This window comes from Hippoglossus stenolepis, chromosome 15 (genome assembly GCF_022539355.2).
Source record: "Hippoglossus stenolepis isolate QCI-W04-F060 chromosome 15, HSTE1.2, whole genome shotgun sequence".
NCBI classification, from domain to species: Eukaryota; Metazoa; Chordata; class Actinopteri; order Pleuronectiformes; family Pleuronectidae; genus Hippoglossus; species Hippoglossus stenolepis.
This window is the reverse complement of record NC_061497.1, coordinates 6,286,264-6,310,033: the sequence shown is the minus strand read 5'-3', so window position 1 is coordinate 6,310,033 and position 23,770 is coordinate 6,286,264. Positions and strand designations below refer to the sequence as shown.

Here is a 23,770-nt window from a genome sequence, read left to right as displayed (position 1 = left end):
ATAAATAAGGAAGTAACCCTAAGAAAGAAACCAGAACTTGTATGCAGAAGCTCTGCAACCACACACTTAGCACTCAGTAGTCACAGGACCACAGCTGCACTGGGAACACACACTGCCGTTAATGTGAAACTAGTGAGAGGCTGATGTGACACAGGAATAGCTTCAGCAACAGTAAGGATTAAAAAAAGTTGACTTACTTAAGAAATATTCCACACAAGTGGCAGAAAAACAGAGCAAAAAGGGTAAGTTTCTCTTGAATATTTTTTATTTTCAGAGACACGTAACAATCTTTTAAAATCTTTTCCTTTATGGGAATTTCTTTCCAGTTAAATTTAACAGTGGAGTACTCAAAATATGACACTGAAAACATTGCAGAAAGCTGCTCAGATCTCGAGGAAGTCATTGAAACACATTGTAATGTAATACAATATAACACGTCATAGTTGCTGATGAGCTGGGGGAGGTCAATAACAGCATCCCTTTTTACACAGGGCTTCACTTAAGTGCTCTGATATTCTCCAGGGCGGGTCACTCAATCTGCCTCTAGCAGGACCATAGGATTCACACGCCCAGATCTCTGCTCCTCTTTGTACGCTTGTTTTGATCAAGAAGACCATCTGGAAGAGGGAGAAGAAGAATTATTTCTGGTGAGTAACCGATGTGTTATGGCTTTGTTTGATGCTTTCAGTTGATTAGATTGAGTCAGGTCCAGGAGAGTATCTTCAGCATCCTTACATGAACAAAACCTAATGTGTCTGAGACATTTAAGATCATACTCTGCACAGCTTCGATTGTGGCTTAGCTTTGATAAAGATACAGAAAATCAGAGGAAACAGACTTCACAGATGTGACTGTCTCTCTTTACATTATTATTCTTTAATATTATTGTAAGAAATAGTACTTATTAATAATCAGTCTATCTGGAGTATTCTGCTGGAAATCCATGCAAATAAAATCAAATAAATAATGTAATAAAAAATAATAAAAAAATACAGAAGGAAATAAATGCATCGTGTGGTGCTTCTGAAAACACAAATTTCCAAAAAAGACGTAATACATTTCTCAAATCGTGTTTCAATTAAATCAAATGTTTATCCAAGAATATATTTGAGTTTCATTGTAAGATGTACTTCTCTGTTTCTGCATTCTTTGTGTCTGTCAGTCTTGTGATGATCATGCAGTTCCCAGCGTCACTGATTCCCCATTTCCTTGATAAAAAGGGGAACAAGCAGCCGCAGGAGATGTATGTTTCCATTGTCCTTAACATGTCATCTTCTACATCAAAACTTTAGACCAATATGATCGTCTGAAAAGCTGGATTGGATTATTCCGCACAGAAGTAGCTGCGAAATCGTGTTGTGTGCACTGCTGTCATGGAAATCTTATAAATAAACTCCTTTGTGAGTCAGTGGGGTTGAGCTATCACATGTTTGTCTGCCCGTGAGGTGTGGTTAACATATTCAGACCCAGCTGATACAGACACATTGTAACTGATGTGTGAAGCACGAACACTTAACATGTTGTCCTGCACTTTTACTTTCGTCAAGGAGGGTATGTTTACACCTCTGTCCGTTTGTTGGTTTGTTGGTTTGTTTGTCTGTGTGTTTGTTAGTTTGCAGGATAATTTTTCTCTGATTTCCCAGGGAACCACTCTTGGTGTAAAAAGTCAGGCATGTTTAAGGGAGTGATATCTATCAAAGTGTGTGCAATCTGGTGCAGCTTGATTCAATTTAAAGGAACTGTTGCACCTTGTCGAGAGTATGCACTCTTTCTAATATACAATCAGCTTGTTTGATTTGAGAAATCTCAGATGCTGGAAGAGATTACAAAAATATTTTATTCAATATTCTGGTCAATCTTTATAATCTTTGGGTGGCTCATAACTCGCCTACAGAAAATGTCTTGTGCACTATTCAAAAGCCATGTCCACTTGTGCCATGTCTCCACATAGACCACTGCAGAGGGAGGTAGAGATGAAGAAGTCGGAGATGTTTGGCTTCTCCCTGGAAGCAGACGACAGGACGGAGGAGAAGAAATCACGGCAAACAGCAGCAAAGGGGGATGGATTGGTCTCTGCTTTGGGTTTGGGCCAGAAGGCCCAAAAGGCACCAATGGACACTGATTACCAGGAAGAAATGGAGGAGACAAAGCCGAAACTCAGATTCAATCTCAACTTTGACAAGTGAGGTTCTCCATGCCTTGATAATATGATCCTACCTTTTTTTTAAATCACCATATCTCAGGTTCAGTGTGTCATCAAGCCCCACAGAGTTGATTCATGTGGAGCGGCTTGACCTTTTGACTCATGTATGTCTCTAACCCAATTGTCTGTGTGATATTTTGCATTGTAGAGCGATTCAAGGTATAGAGCAGGACGACAGGACGAGAGAGAGTCAGACATTTGACATTGAAAGGCTGTTTGAAGCAGTGGGCAGCGGAGACGTCAGAAAGCTGGAGGGCCTGTACCTGTACCTGTACCAAAACATGAAGAGACTGTCCGACTCCCTCTGTGAGTGTGTCAGGACCCTCAGTGCACCACACTGTAAGCCGTTGACCCGTCTGTATGTGTGTGCATTTACTCCCTGAGTGTTATGTTGCACCTGCAGATCAGTCGTATGGCAAAACCACCCTCATGAAGGCTCTCCTGCACCTCAGAGATGGCAAGAACGAGACTGTGGAATTATTAATTGAGATTTCCGAGAGGCTGGGCGACATTAAAGAGTTTGTGAATGCAGCCTACACCAGCAGCTATTACAAAGGTACACTTTTTATCTGTGAATCTAAGAGCTTGAATTTCACACAATCCTTTTTAAGGGACCCCACTCTCCCAGTCTTTCCTAGTAAACACAATGATGTTTGACTCTGACAGGTCAGACAGCTCTCCATATAGCCATCGAGAGGAGGAGTATTTCCTATGTGAAACTACTGGTCAGTAAAGGAGCAGATGTCCATGCCAAAGCCTGTGGAAAATTCTTCCAGCCACATGACAGCCCCTACTTTTACTTTGGTGAGTTTACGCTGCTACAGAGCGGGAAGTACAACTCAGCATTTGACAGTCTTTGTTGCTGTCTTAGCTGGGTTGTTTCTCTGCTGCACATCAACCATTGAGTATATCAATATCCCAAATTCTGTTTCTTTGTTTTCTTTTCATGTCATCAATAATAACTGTTACTTTCTTAATTAATGCTAACGAAGGGTATAAGCTAAAAACACTGGAGTACTACTAAATTGCCAATTGAGTATGTAACTAATTTTGAAAGACCAGTGTCCTAGAAATCTTTGACATTAAGTGCATGATAATATTCATTATCATTATTATTAATTATGTTTCCATCAGAGATAAATCACCTGGAACTCAGAATCATTGTGTTGTCATTAGATCAAAATGAGCCTTTCATATCTTAAACAGGAGCTGGTACAGCACAGAGCCCATCATGTTGTTTCTACAGCAGCTCAGAGTGAACAAACCAAAGACTCTGGAGAGTTTCTACATTACTGGAAGGGTACTAGATTGGAAAGAGAGTGATCAGGGCATACTTATGCAGTCAGTTGCAATCGATATCCTCACCACTTGATCCCACTAAATCCTACAAAATGGACCTTTAAGCACATATTGAAATAACTCTGATGACAACATTAGGGTTACAGAAGACAAACATCTGTTTTCTTAGGCCTAGTTGCTCCTGTAACAAGTAAACTGAACCTTGTGTGAAAACCAATGATGAAACACCAACTGTAAATACTTAATACTTTGGGCACCTGCTAGTTCACCTGGTAGCACGGGACGCCCTGCACCCGGAGGCTTGAGTCCTCCTGCAGCGGCTGCAGGTTCGGTTCTGACTCTTTGCTGCATGTCTTTCCCATTTCACACATAAAATTATAATAATAAAATAAGAGTGAATTTCCAGAGTTAAAGTTACACTAATACATCTTAAGGTGTGTTTTAAGTAGTCGTGTTAAATCTGGAACATGGACTGAAAAAGTTTATAGAATAAACTCCGAAGGATCATTTCCATCAACCACTGTCCTTTTAAAGAAAACCGGTAAACTTGGTTCTTGGAAAGAGACCTTGGTAGGGGATATACAATACAGTATTTGTTCGATAAACTTCTGGCTAAATAATGTCCAGCAGTTTTTAACAGGTCAGTAGTCATAAAACTATATCTTTCATTCAAATAACTAATTCGAATGAGAAAAAATGTGCTAGTTTCAAAGCTCTGCAGTCAAAGGTCATGCTTGTACATTGATGAATTGAATGTCAAACCTTCTAACATGAAGTGTTATAATAAATAAATTACACAAACACAGGCTAAATAAAGACCAGCCACTGACTGAAGTCCCTCTCTGTGTCATCCTCAGGTGAGCTGCCTCTGTCTCTGGCCGCATGCACCAACCAGGCTGACGTGGTGGACTTCCTGATGGAGAACGAGTACGAGCAGGCGGACGCAAAGCTGGCAGATTCTCAGGGTAACACAGTACTGCATGCTCTGGTGGTGATTGCTGACAACTCCATTGAGAACACAGACTTCATCACCAACATATACGACGGCATCCTCAAGACCACTGCCCGACTGCATCCGAAGCTGAAGCTGGAAGACATCGAGAACCACCAGGGGCTAACACCTCTCAAAATGGCTGCCAAGACTGGCAAGATAGGGGTCAGTAGAGATGTGGCTAGATCATTTAAAAGGTTTCCATAGTCCTGCTGCCTAGTAGTGTGCTCCAGACAAGTCTACAGTTTTAGATTGAATGTTTAACTGCCGGGACAACAGACAGTGAACCTTCTGGCTTTCCTTTCATTTGCCTGCAGCTTTTTGCCCACATCCTGAAACGGGAATTCCAAGAGAGCCAGACCAAACATTTGTCCCGTAAATTCACCGAATGGGTTTACGGACCGGTCACCTGCTCCCTGTACGACCTGGCCTCGTTGGATTCGTGCGAGGAAGCCTCAGTCATGGAGATACTAATCCGCGGCAGCGACATTCCTGTGAGTTCTGGCATCAAGAGCCCAGTCAGGGCTGCTGCTGTCATCCCGTTCTTAAACATCTTTCTCCTCCTGTTTCCTTGCAGAACCGTCACAAGATGCTTGAGACGGAACCTCTGACCCGAATACTGGATGAGAAGTGGAAGAAGTTTGCGGGTCCCCTGTTTTTCCTCAACTTCCTGTTCTACATTGTGTACCTGATCATATTCACTATTGTGGGTTACAATAAGAAAGAAGGAAAGGTGAGGTTCAGAGATTGAATATAAAGATGGATAACGCTTCTGCACTTCCTTCCACTATCCTGAAATGAAGCTAAAATATCCATGATACCAGTGCCGCCATCTTGCGCATATGGAGCAAGAGTATGTGCAGTAGCGATCGAGGGATGAAGCCATCTTTCAGAAACAACTTTTTTGTCTGGTTCATGTCCCATTTACTAACATGGAGGAGGCCAGATTTCTGCAGCCAGCCACCAGGTGGCAATCAAGGGGCTTTGGCGTCATTTCCAGGGAGCCAGCATGTCTTTAAATACAGTCTATGATCCATCTGAGACAGACCTGTGCTGATGATGCTGACGTTTGACCTCTGCTCCACAGACTCCCTTTCCCCTCGAACACAACTTGATCGGTTACCTGTACGTTTCAGGCCAGCTACTGTTACTACTGGCAAACATCTATTTCTTTTTAGGAGGGGTATGTGCTCTTACTCTAAATCTTATCACCATCTTGTTGAGAATGTATTGCAGTCATGTGACTCTTGCCCTTTTTCCTAAATCCCCAGATAATTGACATGTGCAGGAAGCGACCAAAGCTGCAGACGTTGATGATCGATGGATATTATGAGATTCTTTTGTAAGTAAAAATGTATCTATGTATTTATCTGTCTGTCTGTCTATAAAGATTTTCAGACGGTTACATGAGATTTTTATCACAAACACAGCAGCCAACAAATATCATGTTTGCAAGATATTTTCATTTCCCCTCCTGTACAGAGGGTCACTTTATTTAGTTGTTGTTCTTCGATGTGTGATTAGGGGCCATTTTTACCGAGCTTCACAGGAACAGGAAGGGAGGGGAAGCTGCGGCCAGTGAAGCGTTTGTTTTGGTCAGAGATGCTGGTGCTAGTGCACCATCTAGTGGGAGTGAATATTACACATTTGAAAATAGTCAATCGGGGGTTGACCTTTTCTACGGTCACAGAGAGGTGAGTTTTTGGATCAATGTTTTCAGGCATTAACTAGAATAATAACACCGATATACACATAGTTCGTATAAGAAGGGTTCCAACAACTGTTTCAAGTCAGAAACGGGTTAAATGTGGCTTATTTGGTCACCAACATTTCTATTTATAATAGAAAATAAATAATCTGAAGAAAACAATGCAGTTCATCGACTCACACAGTTAAAGTCACCTGCTTGTTACTCTGCTACCAATGGAAATGCCACAGTACGTGTTTCCTGTACATACTGTCACAGTAGTGTATTGATAGTCAATCCCTTCAATCACTAACAAGTAAACCCCTTGACTACATACAGGAGATCTCACTTACACTCGTCATCTGACTTTACAGATCAGTCAGACATTTTGACTTGTCATCATTGGAAAGTCACAGGTGATAACATCAATAAAAGGTCCAGTCCTATTCAAGTGTAAGTCATGACAGTGTGAACAGGAGCCAACATGAACAACACAAGAACCCTGAAACAGAAGCAGCTTAATGGAATGGAGCCGTTATTAACGGTTTAATTTATTTAGACCTTGTGTTCTATCGTAAGTGTTTGATTCGTCTGTAAAATGTTTTGTGTATTTGATACTTGTTTGATAATTTTATCAGTCTAAATCCCTTTTCATAAAACTGGTTTCAGTTTGACATTAAACGTCTTTTTGTTCTGTTGCTCAGCCCTGATTAGTTTATAGTCACTGTACAATTTTCAATACTACTATTAAAAGAACAACTCACTATAAAACACAAACAGTGAATAACACAGGGGATTAATGAAACAGCGCACAGACCAATGACATGTAAACAGCTTCATATGATCTTTTAAAGTATGTCTTATATATGTTGTTTTACAAAGTAAAAACATACAAACCTCACTGTTATGTTTGATAATATAGATTTGCATTGTTATATCCACCAAGGAGTAAATGTTTTCGTCTAATTGTTTGTCTGAAATAAAACTCCAGATCTAATGAATTTAAATGTGGTTTCATAAGGGGACTGCTGCACTGAGTTGTAATTTAAAATCAAAGTTGTGACCACTCTACTGTTTGGCAGTTTCGTGCAGGGCTTCCTCTTCATGACCTCGGCCGGGCTGTACGTGTGCGGGCGGCAGGAGTACCTGGGCTTCATGGTGCTGTGTCTCGCCCTGAGCTGGGTGAACCTGCTCTACTATTCCAGGGGAGACAGACACATGGGCATCTACAGTGTCATGATACAGAAGGTACAGTCCACACAGCCTCAGCTGTATCACAGTGAACACCGCAGCGACCACTCTCATCCCTGATGCCTCTTGTCTCCTCTCTTTTTGTAGATGATCCTCAGTGACCTCCTGAAATTTCTTTTTGTCTATGTCGTCTTCCTCTTTGGATTTTCAGCAGGTATTTTACTTTTTCCTCTATAAATGACAAGAGACATTCAATACCATCTCACAATACTTTCTGACTTGCAAATAGAATGCACAAATGAATATTATCTGGTTATACTTACCTTACATTGATTTGAAAACTAGCACTCTCCTACATTTTCAAAATAATTCCCCTTCACAAACAAATCAAAAGCACATTGAGATAAAACTTAAACATCTTCCTCTTCCCGTCTCCTGTCTCAGCCGTGGTCTCCCTGCTCAAAGAGCCTCCTGTGAAAAACAAAACGGTCAAAATAGGTCAGGGGCGTCTCTTTGGCCCCATCGACGCTGATGAGGAGTGCGTGAAACCCAGCTTCACCAACATCGCCTACACCACGCTGCAGCTCTTCAAGTTCACCATCGGCATGGGCGACATGGAGTTCACGCAGGACTACCACAATAGGGAGGTCTTCTACATTCTCCTCATCGCCTACATCATACTCACCTACATCCTGCTGTTCAACATGCTCATCGCCCTCATGAACCGCACCGTAGAGAGGATCAAAATGCAGAGCAGCAGCATCTGGAAGCTGCAGGTGAGAGAAGCATCCAGAGGTTTCCACTGGTCGTACGAGTGACTGCATCTAGGCGGCTGTGGTTTGAATGAGGTGCTGTGAATTTGGTTTCAGAGGTCCATCACCATCCTGGACATGGAGAAAAGGCTGCCTGGTTTCATGAGGAGGAGGTTGCGTTGCGGGGTGGAGAAAAAACTGGGCACGGTTCTTGGAGATGATTGTCGCCGGTGTTTCAGGTTAGATTCTGCTTTGCTCAGCTCAGACAATCAGTGACCAAAATGTTCAATAACGTTTCAGACAGTGAGTAGATCACAATAAGGCCCCAGATAAAAAGTCCAACAGCTGTATGGAGTTTGTGGAAATTTGTTTGTTTGATTTATATGCATGAGTAAATGAAGCACATAGAAAGATGAATATTAAACACATATGAAGACTAGAATAGCACTAGAACAGTTCTGTGAGACCTGAGAAGTTGGAGGAGCAAAGACACTGACGTCTTCATTCAGTAATTAATTGGAGGAATAAAAAAGGAGAGAGAGGAAAATCCAAAAAAGGGAGATGAATGCAGAAAGATAAAATTATATACAGAGCAAGTCCGCCATGGCACTGGACCCTAGACTATAGATAGAATGTTAAAAATGTTAGTAATATCAATTATATCAGGTAGGATGGTTTAAAATTTAACAAGAATGAAACTCAGTGTTCAAATCTCCTAACAGTCTCCTTATGAAACCACATTTAAATTCACTAGATTCAGATTTTTATTTGGATTTGCATCAAATTACACACACTAAAGTATCAGTCACGTAATCTGTTTTTTTTTTATTCAAGATCCATGACTTACTTACTGAGAAATATATACGAATATGTTGAGAAACGCCCTCTCATGATGTTAAAGAAAGTGAAAAAAGATCCCCTGCTCCAGATCCGCACAAAGGTTTTCTGTGTTCTTTCCTGACCCATACCACATCCTTCCACTAAGTGTCAGATTTGGCCTAATCCTGCTAACAAACAAACATCGTTGGTGGAGGTAATAAGAAATCCAGCACATGTAAACTGCACTATGACCATGTTAAGGATGTGGCTCTAAGGATGGCAATGTTTATTTGTCTCATCAGCAGCTCGATGATGCCATGAATCTCCTTTAACACCACCATGATGTTGACCTTTGGGACTTTGATGCCTCAACGACTACTGAACCAATTCCTGTTGAATTTAAAACAGATTCCACTTTTGGTGATCCCCAGTTCATCTAGCGGCATCATTAAGCCAAACGATTTCTTGTCCAATACGTTGGTTTAAAATTCAAATACATGCAAAACTCATCGGCCCCAGCTGCTCCTGCTTCTGGTTGCTGCTAGTTTGCAAATGTGTCCGTGCTAACATGCAAAATGGAGGAAAAATCACACCTGCTAAATATCAGCAAGTTAGCGTTGTCATTGTGGGCATGTCAGCGTGAGGAGAGAAGCATTTAGCTCAAAGCACCACTGTGCCTAAGTGCAGTCGAACACAGCTGCAGTCTCGTCACACAATATTGATGTCCTGTCTGGTAGAGACTGGAAATCTCTGATATCTTCATTACTTCAGTTGATATAAAGCTATACATTTAGCAAGATCCTATTCATTTAATCTGATTGCACAGTAAACGAGGGGAAGACTTTTATTTCAGCATGTGATTACTGGTGGGTTTTTGGGGCTGTGGGCTGAAGTGAAACCATCATATGTAATCTGCAGTGTGCATTCATTGTACATGCTCAGTAAGAAAGCAACAGGCCAGAGTCAGAGAATAGTAGTGGCACCACTCAGTAGTGCTCATATTTTGGCTCTAGTTGTGCTGGATGAGACACAATATCCTCATGTGTGTGTCCATAATTTTGAGTCCTGGTGTGTTGCGTGACAGTGAGAGGTGTTGAAATAGTAATGTCATGACATGATCTAAAAGTTTGGCTGCTATATGGTGTTTTAGACATTGTCTCCTATGTTTCAAAATGTAATCTCTTTTACAAGTTACCCCTCAGATTTATAACAGAGGAATAAAAAACTGCAGGAAAATGTGAAAGCAAAAGCAAAGGGTTGTGCTTTAAGATTTAACAAATGATGCAGCGGGATCGATTTAAGTGCAGCACACTGTTCTTCACTAATTTGCCTTCTCTGACGGCTGATTGATGTGTCACACAGCGGACAGTAATTGGAGCATGTGTCTCTTCTTGTCGTCTCAGAGTGGAGGAAGTCAACTGGAACAAATGGAACATCAACCTGGGCAAAATCAATGAGGATCCCGGCTGCTGGGATCGTTTACACCAGCCCACACCAGACACTCCACCGCACAGACCAAACAGAGGTGCAGACACGTTTCTAGATTAGAAAAAGGCCTTTTTCTAATCTAGTAATCCTCTGTGGCAGGAAAGTGATCTGCCCCTGGTGACATTTCCTCCTTTTTCCACAGGGAGGAGCTGGAGAGGCTTATTCGGGGACGGCAGTAGGCAATTGCAGACACATCAGTCCACAGAGATGTTTCCTCTGAGCAACCTACAGGTCTGAAAAGACACAGCTCAGGGCTTCACTCAGCCTGACTGACCTGAGCAACGAGGCATTCAAACCCAAAGACAGTATTCCCTTTCAGCTCTACCTTCCTAAATGACTGATGCTCCACCGTCAGCTAGACTTTAAATGGAATCTTTGAGGCAATATCTCAGACAGGGACAGTAATGAGAAAGAGATTGTTGACTTTCATCTAATTGACTGTTAAAAAAAGAATTTATCAATGCTGAAACAAGTGCTGCTTATATACCAAAGAAACCATGCATTTAAAACCCATTAACTACTTAATCATTTTGTAGATGCCACCTATGGCTCCACCTAAACAGGATGCATGTCCTCTGTCTGCAAAAAAAGACCACATCCAAAGGCACTGCTCAAAATCCCTCAAGGGGCAAGATGGAGCACGAAGGTGCTGATCCTGCCCTCCTGCTGTGTGCCCTTTATACGGGTCCCATTTTCATCACAGCCAGACAAGCTAAATCTACTGCAGCCACACAGTCCTGCAGATTTCACAGCTTGCTCTGTCTACTCTTCTTCCTGTTTCTATTTGGCAGGGCCGGGCTCGGATAAATAGCGTGAAAGCACAGCAATAGGTGCAGCTATGACTGCCTTTAGCACCAGCTGTTGGTGTAGATGGACCCTTTGGACCATTCAGTCTCATGTTAGACAAGTGTGTGAATAACTGACCTACCTGAACATGTAATAGTTAAAAGTTACTAAGCTGCAGAATGAAGAGAGCAATAGAAAACATGCAGTTAAATCATCTGTTGTTAGTTCCAACGTGTATAAAAATGTTCCAGATAATCCAAACTACGGCTCAGACTCATATCAAAGCATAAATTAGAACTTTATTTTATTATTACAATATTACAAAAAGAGTAGCACAACTCTCACGCACTCGCCTCTTATCTCTAGTACAGAATGACACAAAAAAAGGCTTGTGGACCTTCTTCCTTTTCACAGCAATAGTACAAGAAACAAAGGAGAAAATAAAATTTAAATAACAAGCAAATCAAGTATTATAAATAGTCACAACTGCAAACTGAAGCTTTGAAACTTGAAAAAAAAAAAAAAGTTACAGCCCTGTAACTACACATTGCTAAAATATATAATTACAAAATATTACTCCTTTTCTCGCTTTTCCGTAATAAAGAATTTCTAAGCAATTGTCTGTCTATTCAACAAAACATCAAAATAAAAAGATCAGGAAGAAAAGAAATGCTATTTCTGTGTATCCTTACTGTCTTCCTTCACCTTATTGTTTGGGGTTTTCGTCAAAACCATGCTCATTTGCAAAGGAAAGTCCAAGGACCAAACACTTAAGGCTTTTTAAGGGCTGTTAGGGAGTTAGGTGAATAAAACATGGGCATCATTGTGTTTCTATACACACACACACAACCACTCTCTCTCCATCTCTCTCACACACACATACACACCCTGAAGTCTACCCACATCAGCAGGCAACATTCACACACAATCATTACATTTTTTAAGTTACAGTAGTCTAGTAGGTAAGCCAGTGTACAATAAAATAAACAATGCATTTGCTGTTTCACTTTAAACTCAAAAGGTCAGTTTTGTTTACCTCCAAGTGATCTTGCAAGTGATCAATTTGGTCTTTCCAGACAGACTTCACATCAAAATCAGTAGCAACTACACATAACTTAATCCACTTAAGTTCCTGCTGTCGGGATCAAAACTCTGGCTCGACTGGTAGTTCGATTCTATGTGACATTTTGTAACACCATCAGTTCCTATAGTCCAGAGTTCTGTCCTCAAAACTAACCGATCCCCTTCAATAATCTCAACATTCAAGTATTACATTTGTCATGGTTACAAAAAATTATCTGAAAAGGAAACAAAATAAAATGGCATCTTCATAACAGTGTGTCTTTGTTAACCTGACTTTGGCCGTTTGAAGGTAGGAGAGTACTTCACAATGTTGTTGCCAAACCTTCCTGGCATTAACAAGTCTTTTTTTTTTTAAACACCTGAATTCATTGCAGCATTGTAAGCAGAACAGAGCATCACCTATTTAACATATTTGCTCCCTGCTGGATCACAACTATGTACATGCAACTTGATTACATGTAGCCTTAACCGATAGAAAGGAATCAATGTTGAATAGTCCCATTATACAAATAAATAGTTATATTTAAAAAGAATAAAACCACTGTGTACGTGTGCATAACGCAAGCTGTACTACTATCTCCAGTGTCTGATAGCTTTGCATTGAAACAAGATCATTACTCTCTAATGATTGTGTTCAATCAAGCTACTACGAAATTTGAGCATTGACACCAAAATTTAAATTAGTCACTTGTCTAAAACAAAATAATCCTGACAAGACCCTGTAAAAACATCCAGAGTTTTTTAATGGGCCATCTATTTGTTTTTCTTCTTCTTTTCTTACATGCATAAGAAAATATTATCGATAGGTCTTAAGTTGAAATAACACAGGATCTGTAGATCCAGGCACACAAATAGGCAAGTATGATAGAAGAGGAGGAAGCAGGGAATGACACACACACAGTACAGACATGTACACACACGTACATGAAAAAGTTCCCTAAAGTGCTCGATAAATGCACTCATCAACAAAAATAAAAGTAGCAATTGATCACTTGCAAGATTTATTTTAAAAAAAGAACAAAAGAACAAAAAAATACTGTTCTTCATTAAATATATTAATTTACCCTCTTTAACATTAGCGGTAATTTGCTTAAGTTATCAATTCAATTTTCTTCTTGTGTTTCCTTTCTTAAGACTAAACAAAGGGGTTTGATAACTGTTGTGTAGACAAGGCCATAGCTTATCTGTACCCTGGGTGCTGGATGAGAGCGGTTCTGCCATCCCCAACCTCTGGACCTACCCTGCTCAGAGAAGGCCTGTGCATCTTGCCCATCAACCCTAGATTCTGATCGCGGAAATAGGGCGTCTGGAAGTCCCCACCCAAGTAATCTGCTGTTTGTATCAGAGTAGTCTGGGCAGAGGAAGAGGTGGAGGAGGAGCTCGCTCCTAGCCTGTAATGGGTAGCCCCAGGGGGCCCACAGTCTAGTGTGGTGCAACCCCCTGGGCCTGCACCATGGAATGGCATGGCTATGTCCTGAGACCCGGAGCTGTCACTGTTGGGTGTGGGAAGGATGCTGCTGTTCCAAATGTGAGACTGGAAGTAATGACCATTAGTGTAGTGAGCCATGGGACCAGGCATGCAGTTGTTATTGACTGGGGGAGAGGGGGTGGGCCTCTCTACAGGAGGCTTCAGTGTGTAAGGCTGACCCACACACACCTCTGCGGGGTAGCCCATGCCCTTAAAATGGAAGGTGGGGTCCCTGGAAGGCTGCTTGCAGATGTGGGTCCCACCGTTTTGAATGTGGGGTATATGAGCCATCTGGTGCGGATTCCAAGAGAGCATCTTCTGCTGCTGTGTGTTATGTTGTATCTGTTGTTGCTGCTGATTCTGTTGTTGATGCAGATGATGCTGCAGTTGGTGCTGCTGCTTGAGATCAGTGTGGCTGGAAGGCAAGTGGTTCATAGCAGTCATGCCGGGTGGAAGATGAGCTCCCATTGGGGCCGTGGCGTTCTCTTGAGGGCAAATAATGCAGTTGGGTGGGGGGAAGCCAGGGGTGCCAGGGTTGCTGTGCATCGAGACCCTGGAGCAGGCGCTGATAAGCAGGTTCCGACTAATAGGGCTGGGGTTGGCGATCTGGCCCTCGCACATGGAGGTTGCTCCTACACCTTGGGCTCGAGCTTGGCAGAACTGGTTGATCTGATGCACAATGGTGCTCAGGTCGGCCTGGCGGCCCTGGTGCAGCCCAGCAGCCATTGAGAGTGGAATGGTTGAGGTAGAGACTGTAACATTAGGAGGTGCATCGCCATCTGGTGGCTTTCTGCCCCCCTGCAGACAAAGTGGCGGCTGCTGTTGCTGCTGCTGCTGCTGCTGCTGCTGCTGAAGGTGCTGCTGCTGAAGCATGACAGTAGGGGGCCCCTGGGGATGGCAAAGAGCTGGGTGCTGAGACATAGTCTGAAGTCTAGGTGGGCCCTGAGGGTGCTGGGCCATAGGGGGAGGGTGTCTGAGGCTCTGGGTGTGACCCTGGTGCTGAGGAAGGGGCATCTGTAGAGCCTGAGGTGGGTCCTGTTGTTGAAGGGTTAAGTTATGCTGAGTCAGGTGAAGGTTCGGCAGAGGTGGGTGGTGATTTAAAGTGCTGGTCGAAGCCACTTGGTAGGGTCCAGTGGGATGGTTCATGATGACTTCAGGGTGTAAGCGTGCCCGGCTGCCGTCAAAATCTTTTAGGACGCCTTTGACTGTAGGCACCTTGATGGTTGCAAGGAGGCCTGTCTTGGCAATGGCCTGAGACGAAGGGTAAGGGCTGTAGCGCTGGCCTGACGTATCCAGCCCGTTCACTGTGCGCCGCACGTGGTTTCGCTGGGGGACCTTGACGCTGTTAGGGAATATTTTGATGGTGAGGGGGTGGTTGGCAACCTTCTTAGCATATGCATCCAATTCTGCAGGGGTTGGAAATGGAGTGGATCTCATCCTTTGTGTGGTGTCCCCTGTGGAAGAGGACAGGACAGGTCAGAAAGCAAGAAGAGTCAGAAATGAAGAGAGATGAAGAGAATGGAGAGAAAGGCACAATGAGAGAAAGAGAGAACAATCCAGTGTATATGGCACAAAAGAGCACATCAGTTGTAATCTGAGCAGCTGAGAGGAACTTGATTTGGAAAGCACTCTGATATTCCATACCTCATTGCTTTTCTCTAAAAAACCCTAACAGCTCTCATCTCATGAGGGAGAGAGATTCCCCATCTCATTCTCCACTGAACTTCTAGGACCAACACATCACCAGTCTAAAAAAATCCAATTTTGTGTTAGTGTCTGTGACTCTGAGGTCAGGAGCTCTTAGTGGTCTTAATTGACGCAGCATCCGGGCAAACAATAAGTATACCGGTGGAGGGGGTGCTGTGCTGCTTGCTACTGACTCACAAAATAAACAAAGAGCGAGTGAGGCAGTGATAGTCCCCTGTGGCTGCTTTGGGGAGAAGAAAAGAAAGAGATAGACGTGGAGAGCAGAGCTCCGTGACAGCAGACAAGTAATCAGACACAGCAGCAGCGTCTCTGATCTGCGGGAACACCTCCCAGGTCTCAGCTCACAGACATTTGTTATACCTGCTAAGCACCGTGGTTAAATTTAACTATGTCAACCTGACAATGCGAACATGATTATGTGTTTGTGCATGTGTGAGGGCGAGGGTGTGTATCATTCAGGAGCCTGTTTAAAAGGGCTAGTGTGTCAGTGTCATGTACATAATGTACCTATTTTCAGTCTGAGTTTAGACGTTTTAACATGAAGTGTGCTTGCTACCACTCATTTAACTATCACCATAAATGTCAGTAATGTCAGTATCACAATAAATGTCAGTAAATGGTGTATTTGTTTCGAACATTTCTAGTCTTTCCACTCAAAGCGCTTAATAGTACAGTTTTTGCTATTCATCCATTCACACTCTTTTTCATTCAGTGTATCTATATGTGCAGCACTTCCTCTATCACACATCACTCAAGTTGGGGGTCAGTATATTGCCCAAGGACACTGGCACACGGAATGGGGGAGACTGGGATCGAGCTAATGGCCCTCTGGCTAGTGGCTGACAAGCTTCACCCTCTTTGCCACAGCCACCCAAGAATGACAGGCTTGTCTCCCTGCTTTGCTTCATCTCACTGTCCTGATCACCTTAGCACTTCTAATCTGACCTACTTTCACCACAGCTTTAACAGACACAAGCACAAGTGATCACTTGTTATTGAGATACATTTAATTTTGTTTTGAGGAGGCGCATTTTTTGTTTGGGTAAAATGGATGTCGACATTACAGCTACTTCTCTTTGTTGTTGAGTGAGCAGCAACTTGAAATGTCTGAATTGCTGGCAAAGGGCTGCGGTTTCATGCGGCCGTGGCCGTTATGCCCAGTCTCACAGAAGGGGAGGCTTGAGGGATGAGGGACGGAGCTGTGAGCACTGACACAGTGGCACTGAGAGTTGTGCCAACTGGCTAATTAATTCCTGCTTTATTTGTGAACAGGAAACAATAGGCAGCGATGTGCTGGGCCGGTATGGGGCGGCACACAGGGCTGCTGTGACTAAGTTCAGCCCGATGATGGCAGCCTCATTAATGCTGGTGTCTGGGCCAAGGGGCTGGAGCTCGACACCCGCCATCGCTGGGGCCTAATGTCTGTCGCTGAATAAATGCCAGGGTAAGCAGATACAGATAAATGAACAGTTAGACACAAGCACCCAGACGTGCTGAGGATGGACTTCACCTGTCAGACACAGGTGATGATTAATGACCTTGTTGGAAATGATGCTCCACACAGCGACACAGATGCAGGCAAAAATAAATACAAAGCTACTTTTCAGGGCATCAGCAGGTTATACTTACTACACAAAACATCCCATATTAGCAATAAAACTTCACTTTGATAAATGCAACTTGTTTTCCATCAGTATTCAAGATACGTATATTTAGAGCTTGTAAGATTCTGGCAGAGGCTCTGCGGCTGTTGTCAAAACCTCATGTCAGTGTAGCTCAAGAAAGGGATCTGAGTAGGTGGGAAGAGAGTAACATCAGCTGTTGCAATGAATAAAACATCTTTTATGGTTTCATCGGATTGAGATCTTCCAGATGAAACCAGTCTGAAGAGCATGAATGAATGTTAAAGAACACATTCACTTTATACGTAACATCATCTGTCAGGCTTTGCTTTGTGTCAGATGAGCTAGTTGGCGACATCAGGCTACATACTGGGTAATTAATACAACCATGCAAAATAATGTATTAAAAAAGCAACATATAGTAACAAAGAAGAGTAACTTGGTATTTCTGGAAAGGTTTCTAATTTGGGATCAGAATTGAATAATTTCATATCTTCACCAACTGTTCACATGATAGATTTACCTCAGTATGTCTGAAAATACCCTAATAATAAAGTAGACCAGGCTTCGTTTAGTAGAATCTGTAGACAGGATGAGATGTGGCTGAGATGTACACCTTTAATATAACACGTTAAGTGAATAACAAATGAATATAAATAATAGTAAACTTTATTTGCATAGCACAATTGAAGCATAAAATGCAACATGAACAGTTTTCCATGAAAGCAATATTATATATGATAATATAATAACAAGAACATTTAAATTGAATATAAATAATATGTAAAGCTAAAATTGCAAAGGATAAAACAGACATGAGCTAAAATATTTAATAAAGCTGTACTACTATGATAAATAAAACAACCATTAGGTAAAAAACACATCAGGAGAGGGCTATTTTAAAAAGATGTTTCTTTTGAAACTGTCAATAGAAGTTTTGTGGTTTTAATTAAAAAAAGCAGCTTCTCCACGTCTTTTATTTTAGGAACGATCAAAAGGTTTGAGTCAGAGGACCCCAGGGACTAATCAGGCACATATTTAGCCAAACAGGGCAAAGCCATTCTGTGATTTAAAACCTAGTTAAGGAATTTCAAAATTAATTCTGAGAGAGACAGGCAACCAGTGGAGAGATTTTGAAATTGGAGTGATGTGGGCTCTCGGTCTGGTTTTCGTTAGCACACGTGCTGCTGCATAGGTGTGTGTTTAGCCCTATGCTGTCATTTAGAGAAATTACACTGTGTGCACCATTTTAAAGTTAGAGAGAATAGCTTTCACTTAAATAAAGCATGAAAAACAGCAGCACGAATGCAACCAGGAACAGTGTTATTTCTCTGCCACTGGCGTTTCTATAATGAGTTCTATACTGAAGTTGTGAGACTCAAGCGAATAGCTACGGAAGCAATGTCTATGTCTGGAAACTGACCAAACCATTAAATTGGAAAAGGGATTATACATTGTTAACAAAGCTGACATTTTTTTCGGGGCTGAAAAAGCAAATCAGAAAGAACAGAGCTGCTGTAAATTGTGTAATGAAATTGGTAAATAGAGTAGTTTCTCCCTAAGAGTGGATAAAAATCAACCTCTTGCTGTTTACATCTGTTCGTGGGTCCTGGCAGCTGTTTCATGTTCTGGTAAGCGAGTGTAGCTTATTAGCATTTCAACCTTAACCTGAAACCTGGATTAGCTGAAGAGCTTAAAGCATCAGGGGAGGGTTAATGAGGATATGAGTGAAGTTTGTAGGTGGCTGCTGGTGGCTACAAGCATATCATCTCTCAGATCTCACAGCTAAGAACATTCCCAGGGCAGGGAATGGGGGGAAAGAGGCTAGCCTGGCCATGTGTTAATTACCCCGTTGCTAGCTAGCTAGCTAGCTAGAACACAAGTGCACAGTCAGCAGGCACTAATTAGCGTTTCTTTTATTCAAACTACTGCTTTCATTGAACAATGTTTAAGCAGCGGGGGGCCATGGGCTCATGCTGCTGTAAACTGCAATTTTCACATAAGAGCAGGAAATTAGGTCTGAAGCTTCAGTGTCAAATTAGACATGTGAATTTTGGTCTTCTTTCATGAACAAACCTCCTCACTTTTTTTTTGGCAGACTTTTGAACAGAGCAGCCCAGCGTAGCAAGACCTTTGAAAATACATGAGGCGAGAGAGAAAAGATGTTTTTTCTTTTGATCTCAGTGGGGACTGAGATGTGAAAACCAGCCAAGTGGTCCAGCTGTACTCACTGTTTGTTCTGCCTCTAAGAACTGAGGACTGAGGGCCACTTCCTGGTACTTGAGTCATCCTGCCTGGAGGATGAGCCGTTTTCTTCCTGACCCACTGTCTCTTTCAGCATACCTGCTCCGCTCCTCTTACGGCCTTTCCATTTCACAGCCACGTCTGTTCGCAGTCACTCCCTGATGATAAATAGAGCAGCTGCTCTGGCCTTGCCTCTGACAGCAACCTGCGAGCTCGTAACTTTAAATGACTGTGCTATGCAAAGGCTCACCCGCAGGAAAGGATAGAGGTCAAGGATAAGTGAATGGGAATACAAATCGAAGCTAATTATGTAAACTCTCCAGCATAACTAGAGTGTAGAGAGCATTGACTGAAGATTTCATGTGACAACTAGTCTAGGAATTTCACCTAAATGCAGTCAAGCACATCTCTTATGGATTTAAACAGTGGGATTATTTTTTCCCGTGCTGGGTAAATGACGAGGCGCTGGCGAGACAATGAGTCCCGTGGACAGCTAGTAGCTATACGGCAGCCTTTCTCGAGGGTTGATGCCTGGTTCTGGCTGCGTGGCGGCGCAGAGGGAACTAATGCCTCAAAACATGACAGCTGCACAACCTGCAGACATGCAGAGGTGATCTACTGGGGCTGGATAGCAAGGCAGCAGGGGCAGCAACCTGAGAGTCTGTACTGAGATACTCTGATAAAAATGATTTAGTCTGAATGAACATGATTTAATCTAAATAAAACACAGATCTGTGGCTTTTGATGGAACATCGTGTCTGGTCATAGTACTTTGAAGAGCAGATGAAAAGGGAAAGCATTATGAAAGAATAATGAGGAAAAAAATACAGATTGAAATTACACTTCTAGGAACAGCCGTGCACTGGGAAGCACACACTCCATCACCAAAATAGATTACAGAGCTGGGCAGAACAACAAATTGAGCTCCAGTTGCACTTTGTGGTCTGATGTGTCTTCTTAGTGTGTAACATAAAGGAAGAGCAGAGATCCAGTCTGATGGCTGCACCATGTCACAAGCCTGCCTGAGTGAAGCAACAGACGCTGGCACTTAACAGACTCCCTCACACTCACTGATCTCCTGGGGGTTGGCTGATTACTGTGATTCTGAAATTACAGTCTTGATGAGCTGGAGCAGTTTACAAAAAAAAGTGCTGCAAAAATGGAGTTTCTGCTCAGAGAGAAAGAGGCAGGGGGAAATAAGACGTAGATATCTTTTATGATAGAACATATAAAGATGAGCATTTGGATGAGCCATAATCAATGTCTGGAAAGTAGAAAGCTTGCTGGTACAATATAAAAGTATGTTTATGAGCAGGTATCATTGGATACATATGAACCCATCATTACAAAAATGTAGGAATACATAAATTTACATGAATTTATTTTTGAATGTATTTACAAAGGAATAAATGATAATTTTCACACTAGAAACAATGAAATGTCAGTTTAAATGTGTTTAGGCTGAACAGGTAGAACACAAAGGCAGCAAAACTGACTTAGTTATCATTCCCATTAATCAACTTGTCATTCATTAATGTCCTCCAAAGCCAATTAGTCTTAGCTCTCACTATTGATTGCTGACTCTAACTCTCCACTTGTCCTTCTGCCCCCTTACACCCTAAAGAGTCCGAGTTTCTCAGGAGCTGAGTTGTAAAATATAAACACATTGAATTAACTGGGCCAGCACTGACTGGTCTGCTGTTAAACCAGGGCAGCAGATTGCATCTTAAAACTCACTCACATTACAAGATCATCAGGGCAAAACCACTCAGCCGCAATCTGTCTGCAAGTCTGACTCTTCCTGATGGTGAAAAGTAACTGAGAAGCTCAGATCTGACACTTGAGTGCTGTGATAGTGTTGTAGCAGGCACACAGGACCACACTCTTGTGGCAGACAGATCTTTAGCGGCGATAAGGGAGGGAGGGAGCTAGTTCGCTGTTCATCAGCAAATTAATGGCGCAATTCATCCTAATTTTCCTTGAAGACAGATATACGGACCTGGAGCATGAAAATGTTCTTTCTCCCTTTCTGGTTTTAACACATAACTGTAGAGGAGAACCGGGCCAGGGCTGGCATTGGGATATGACGTGGGGCGGTAGCAGGATTGTAACAGCTTGGTTTATTGTGTGGGATGGTGGTATTAGTTAAAAGACTATGCGTTGTGTGTTTGTGTCGAGATCAGTACTTACATTTCTGAAGTCCAGTGTTCATCTGCGTGTGGGGGAGAAGCTGGAGGGGGAGATCACCTGGCACCGGCAGACAGGCCAGCATTTCACACGGACACTAATGCAACATGGGACATACACTTCTCCTCACACTGCAGAGAGAGAAAGAAAGAGAGAGAGAGAGATGGGGGGGTTTCAGTAGTCAGACATAACTGTGAGGCAGCACATGGTGCGTAGCGATACAGCGGCCGGGTCCAGACTAATAGAACTCTGAGGCCGATCCCCGGAGGCGCAGGGCTGAGGGAGACACAGTTACCTTTCAATTAGAAACTGATTCACACCTGGAGCATCAGGTAAGGTGACATTTGATGCCAATAACAACTTCAATTAAACATCAAACAGCTGAAGTAAAACGGGCAGACTGGGCCTCAGGGGCTCACAGCTTCAAATCGACTCAGTCCTTCCTCTTACTTTCCCCGCATGTTAGTCAGCTAGCTGGGCCCTGCTACCTGCACTTTACCTCTCCGTCTCTACCAGACCATGGTGGAGGAAATTAATGACTCCTGTACACTTGAAAAGAACACACTCAAGATGCCTGGAGCTGACAAGTTAGTGGGGCTCTGATCGATACTGCAGTCCTCTAGGCCTCAAAGAGGCCTTTATTTTGGGGACATCACACAATGGATCTGGCTCAGGATGTGGAAAAAAGAAATGAATAAAAAGGATTACAGCTCCAATAAATGCCTGCCACTACTGTGCAATAACCTGATGTAATAGAGAGGGAGAAAACGTTAGCCATGCTCCACTTGGCTTACTGCTGTATTCAAAACACCACAGATGCTTGCTTAATCAGCACTGAAGAACAGTCAGGAAGCAAATTAAGTCTACAGAGTCCGCACCCTCCCCTTTTGCTGTGTGGCATCAGAAGAGGGCGGCAAGTGTGCGCAGACAAACAGTGTCTATGAGAGAGGCAATTACCCACAAAACAACCTTGGCATGCCTGTCTGCCGCAGGGTGATGGCTTAAAAGTGTCTTCCCCCCCTGCAGGGAGAGGAGAAAAGTGGAGGAAAGAGTGACAAAGAGAGAGAGAAAGGTGGAAAGAAGGAGAGACGGGTGGCAGGTTTGGGGTGGTGGGGTGCCTGAACTTGCTTTAAAAAGCAGGAGCTCAAAAAGGTCAGGATGACAGCTCATTTAAATCTTCCCAGTGAGAGGAGGGGAAAAAAAAACAAGCCTTAATGAAGCTGCCAGTTCTACACAGATACCTGAGGGGGTTGCACCTTGGGGTGCTGCAGGGGCATGGCAGCAGGAGGAAGGAAGGGAGAAAGGGCTAGAGAGAAAGAGGGGGAGGCAGGTGGAGCTGCAGTCTTGAGACAGATCTGAGGATTTTGGGGGGTGTTTTGTGCCGTTGATTCTGCATCACCCTTTCCTGTTGCCCAGCTTCCCACTCCTCTCATCCTTCTCCCTCTCCCCTGCTTTCTGATTTACAGCCTGGACCGCCATATGGCAGCAATCCCTGCCCTCGATTCAGCTTGTCACCATGCATTAACTTTAATTGGCCTGATATGTTATTCTTTTCCCTCGGCCTTGGAAGGATTTTAGGTACATAGCGCCTTGATGTCAGCAGGCAAGATTTCCAGCCCTCTCTCATTTATCAGGTTGCCAAGATTTCACAAAAAGATAACAGTAATCTCTTTGACAACAAGCAGGTTTGGGATGGAGGAAAGTTAAATATCAAATACAACAGTGTCTTTGCTATGGATTTCAAAAGGAAAACAGAGGCAGGAGAATGAAATGATGTGGGAACAACAAGGAAAAAAACACCAGCATAAACTGTCAGTTCATTTGTTATAAGAACACACACATCACCACACTACAGGCAAAAAACAGCCAACAGGACATCAGCCCACCCCCTTCCTGCCTCCCCCACAGCGCCCCTGAATGTCAGAAAACTGTGCAGTGGGGAGTGCAGCGGCAAAGGTCAGCCTATGGTAATGCCCCAGATGACACTCTGCTTTACAGCGGTGAGCAGGAGGAGATGAAGCCCGACAGACAGAGGCCTCACTTCTACTGACTCGCTTATCAGCACCACTGCCACAGCAACTTCAAATACACATCACACGCCAAACACTGGCACTTTCTACAAAGGCAAACACCCCCACACAGGATTCTTTGCAACACATTACACTATTTGTATCAGGCGCAGGAGGACTACACCTGACAGAGTGTACAGGCCCAGACAGAGACGGTGCACACTACAGCCGCTG

The 23,770-nt window shown here is 43.0% G+C and overlaps 2 protein-coding genes across 4 annotated transcripts in view; one reads left to right on the top strand and one right to left on the bottom strand.

Moving 5' to 3' along the window:
* The first annotated feature begins 81 nt into the window (after positions 1–81).
* Positions 82–11,886, top strand: trpv1 (transient receptor potential cation channel, subfamily V, member 1). Its single transcript, XM_035178906.2, has 17 exons — positions 82–242; positions 492–647; positions 1,952–2,182; positions 2,352–2,509; positions 2,607–2,759; positions 2,870–3,007; positions 4,360–4,658; positions 4,811–4,987; positions 5,071–5,226; positions 5,581–5,676; positions 5,765–5,835; positions 7,263–7,428; positions 7,519–7,585; positions 7,816–8,147; positions 8,241–8,362; positions 10,346–10,467; positions 10,573–11,886. Exons 3-17 carry the CDS (start codon positions 1,974–1,976, stop codon positions 10,665–10,667), a joined length of 2,361 nt encoding a protein of 786 aa, XP_035034797.1. The 5' UTR covers positions 82–242; positions 492–647; positions 1,952–1,973; the 3' UTR covers positions 10,668–11,886.
* The window catches only part of fam222ba (family with sequence similarity 222 member Ba), a 29,661-nt gene continuing 17,386 nt past the window's right edge, over positions 11,496–23,770 (bottom strand). For 2 of the 3 annotated variants that reach the window (XM_035178908.2, XM_035178909.2), the window contains exons 2-3: positions 21,531–21,658; positions 11,496–15,221 (exon numbers count right to left, since the gene is read on the bottom strand). In XM_035178908.2, the coding sequence (XP_035034799.2) occupies positions 13,480–15,221; positions 21,531–21,612 (1,824 nt within the window). In that variant the 5' untranslated portion in view covers positions 21,613–21,658 and the 3' untranslated portion in view covers positions 11,496–13,479. Of the gene's footprint in view, positions 15,222–19,327; positions 21,500–21,530; positions 21,659–23,770 lie in introns of those variants that run through there. The other variant, XM_035178910.2, reaches the window with a different exon arrangement.

What these genes read in the sequence shown, in the direction of transcription:
- trpv1 (XM_035178906.2), top strand. Translation starts at nt 1,974, where the DNA reads ATGAAGAAGTCGGAGATGTTTGGCTTCTCCCTGGAAGCAGACGACAGG. An exon ending in CACCAGCAGCTATTACAAAG is followed by an intron (nt 2,760 to 2,869) that starts GTACACTTTTTA and finishes TGACTCTGACAG; the next exon opens with GTCAGACAGCTCTCCATATA. An exon ending in ACCGCACAGACCAAACAGAG is followed by an intron (nt 10,468 to 10,572) that starts GTGCAGACACGT and finishes CTTTTTCCACAG; the next exon opens with GGAGGAGCTGGAGAGGCTTA.